At 40.9% G+C, this 929-nt stretch overlaps 1 protein-coding gene across 1 annotated transcript in view; it reads left to right on the top strand.

Annotated features, from left to right (window-relative positions):
• The window catches only part of LOC108626587 (anoctamin-5-like), a 3659-nt gene extending 2780 nt beyond the window's left edge, over positions 1-879 (top strand). The window contains exons 5-6 of the mRNA XM_018027325.2: positions 109-413; positions 494-879. Coding sequence (XP_017882814.2) covers positions 109-413; positions 494-837 — 649 coding nt within the window. The 3' untranslated portion in view covers positions 838-879. The remainder of the gene's footprint in view (positions 1-108; positions 414-493) is intronic.
• Positions 880-929: the final 50 nt, after the last annotated feature.

Genomic DNA, 929 nt, shown 5'->3' with positions numbered 1-929 from the left:
TCGTCCTTCAGGTCCATGCATTCTCCATTGTTCAGCCATCTTGTTATCCCTAATAATTAAACTATACCTAAAATCTTGCCTTTTTTACTACGAAAACTTATAGGGGAGGTTTTTTGTCCATCCGGGAGACGCGGACGCTAGGTCTTCAGAGTTCTTTCGGATAAAAACCGACGTATGCGACCCAGCCGGTTGCCTATCAGAAGTCTGCATCCAGTTAGCCATCATAATGGTAGGAAAACAGTGTTTCAACAATTTCGTCGAGATACTATCACCAAAACTGTGGAACTGGTGGCGTAAAAGGAACCACGTAGCTGCCACAATCGAGCACGCTAGGCATTATACCTACTGGGAGAAGGATTACCAACTACAGGATCCTGGTAGACTTGCGCTCTTCGATGAATATCTAGAAATGAGTAAGTCCAAATTCACGATTATCAATAAATAATGGATTTGATGCGTTCTAATCACTTCATAATATCTCAATTTTAAACAGTTTTGCAATATGGGTTTGTCACACTGTTCGTAGCAGCGTTCCCCTTGGCGCCATTGTTCGCGTTACTCAATAATATAGCTGAGATAAGGTTGGATGCGTATAAAATGATAAAAGAAGCTAGGAGACCGCTGGCTGAGAGGGTTGAAGACATAGGCGCTTGGTATGGGGTACTACGTGGAGTAACCTACGTCGCAGTAGTGTCAAACGTACGTGTATCTAATTACCAACTACTAACAATTAACAGACTATACATTTTTATGCAAACTAAGAAAACTTGGATGGTATCATGGATGAACATGGACGTTTGCATTTTTTTTACTGCTATTGGATGTCCAAAGACATGATCCTCCAAAAAATGATTTTTTACCCTGTTTCATCTCACCAAGTTTAACACTAGATTGCCCAAGGAAGTCATTTTGACTGGTTTTGGGCAAAT

This window comes from Ceratina calcarata, unplaced genomic scaffold (assembly GCF_001652005.2).
Source record: "Ceratina calcarata isolate Rehan_Ccalc_2016 unplaced genomic scaffold, ASM165200v1 scaffold421.2, whole genome shotgun sequence".
NCBI classification, from domain to species: Eukaryota; Metazoa; Arthropoda; class Insecta; order Hymenoptera; family Apidae; genus Ceratina; species Ceratina calcarata.
The sequence above is the reverse complement of the archived record's forward strand: the minus strand, read 5'-3'. Positions and strand labels throughout refer to the sequence as shown.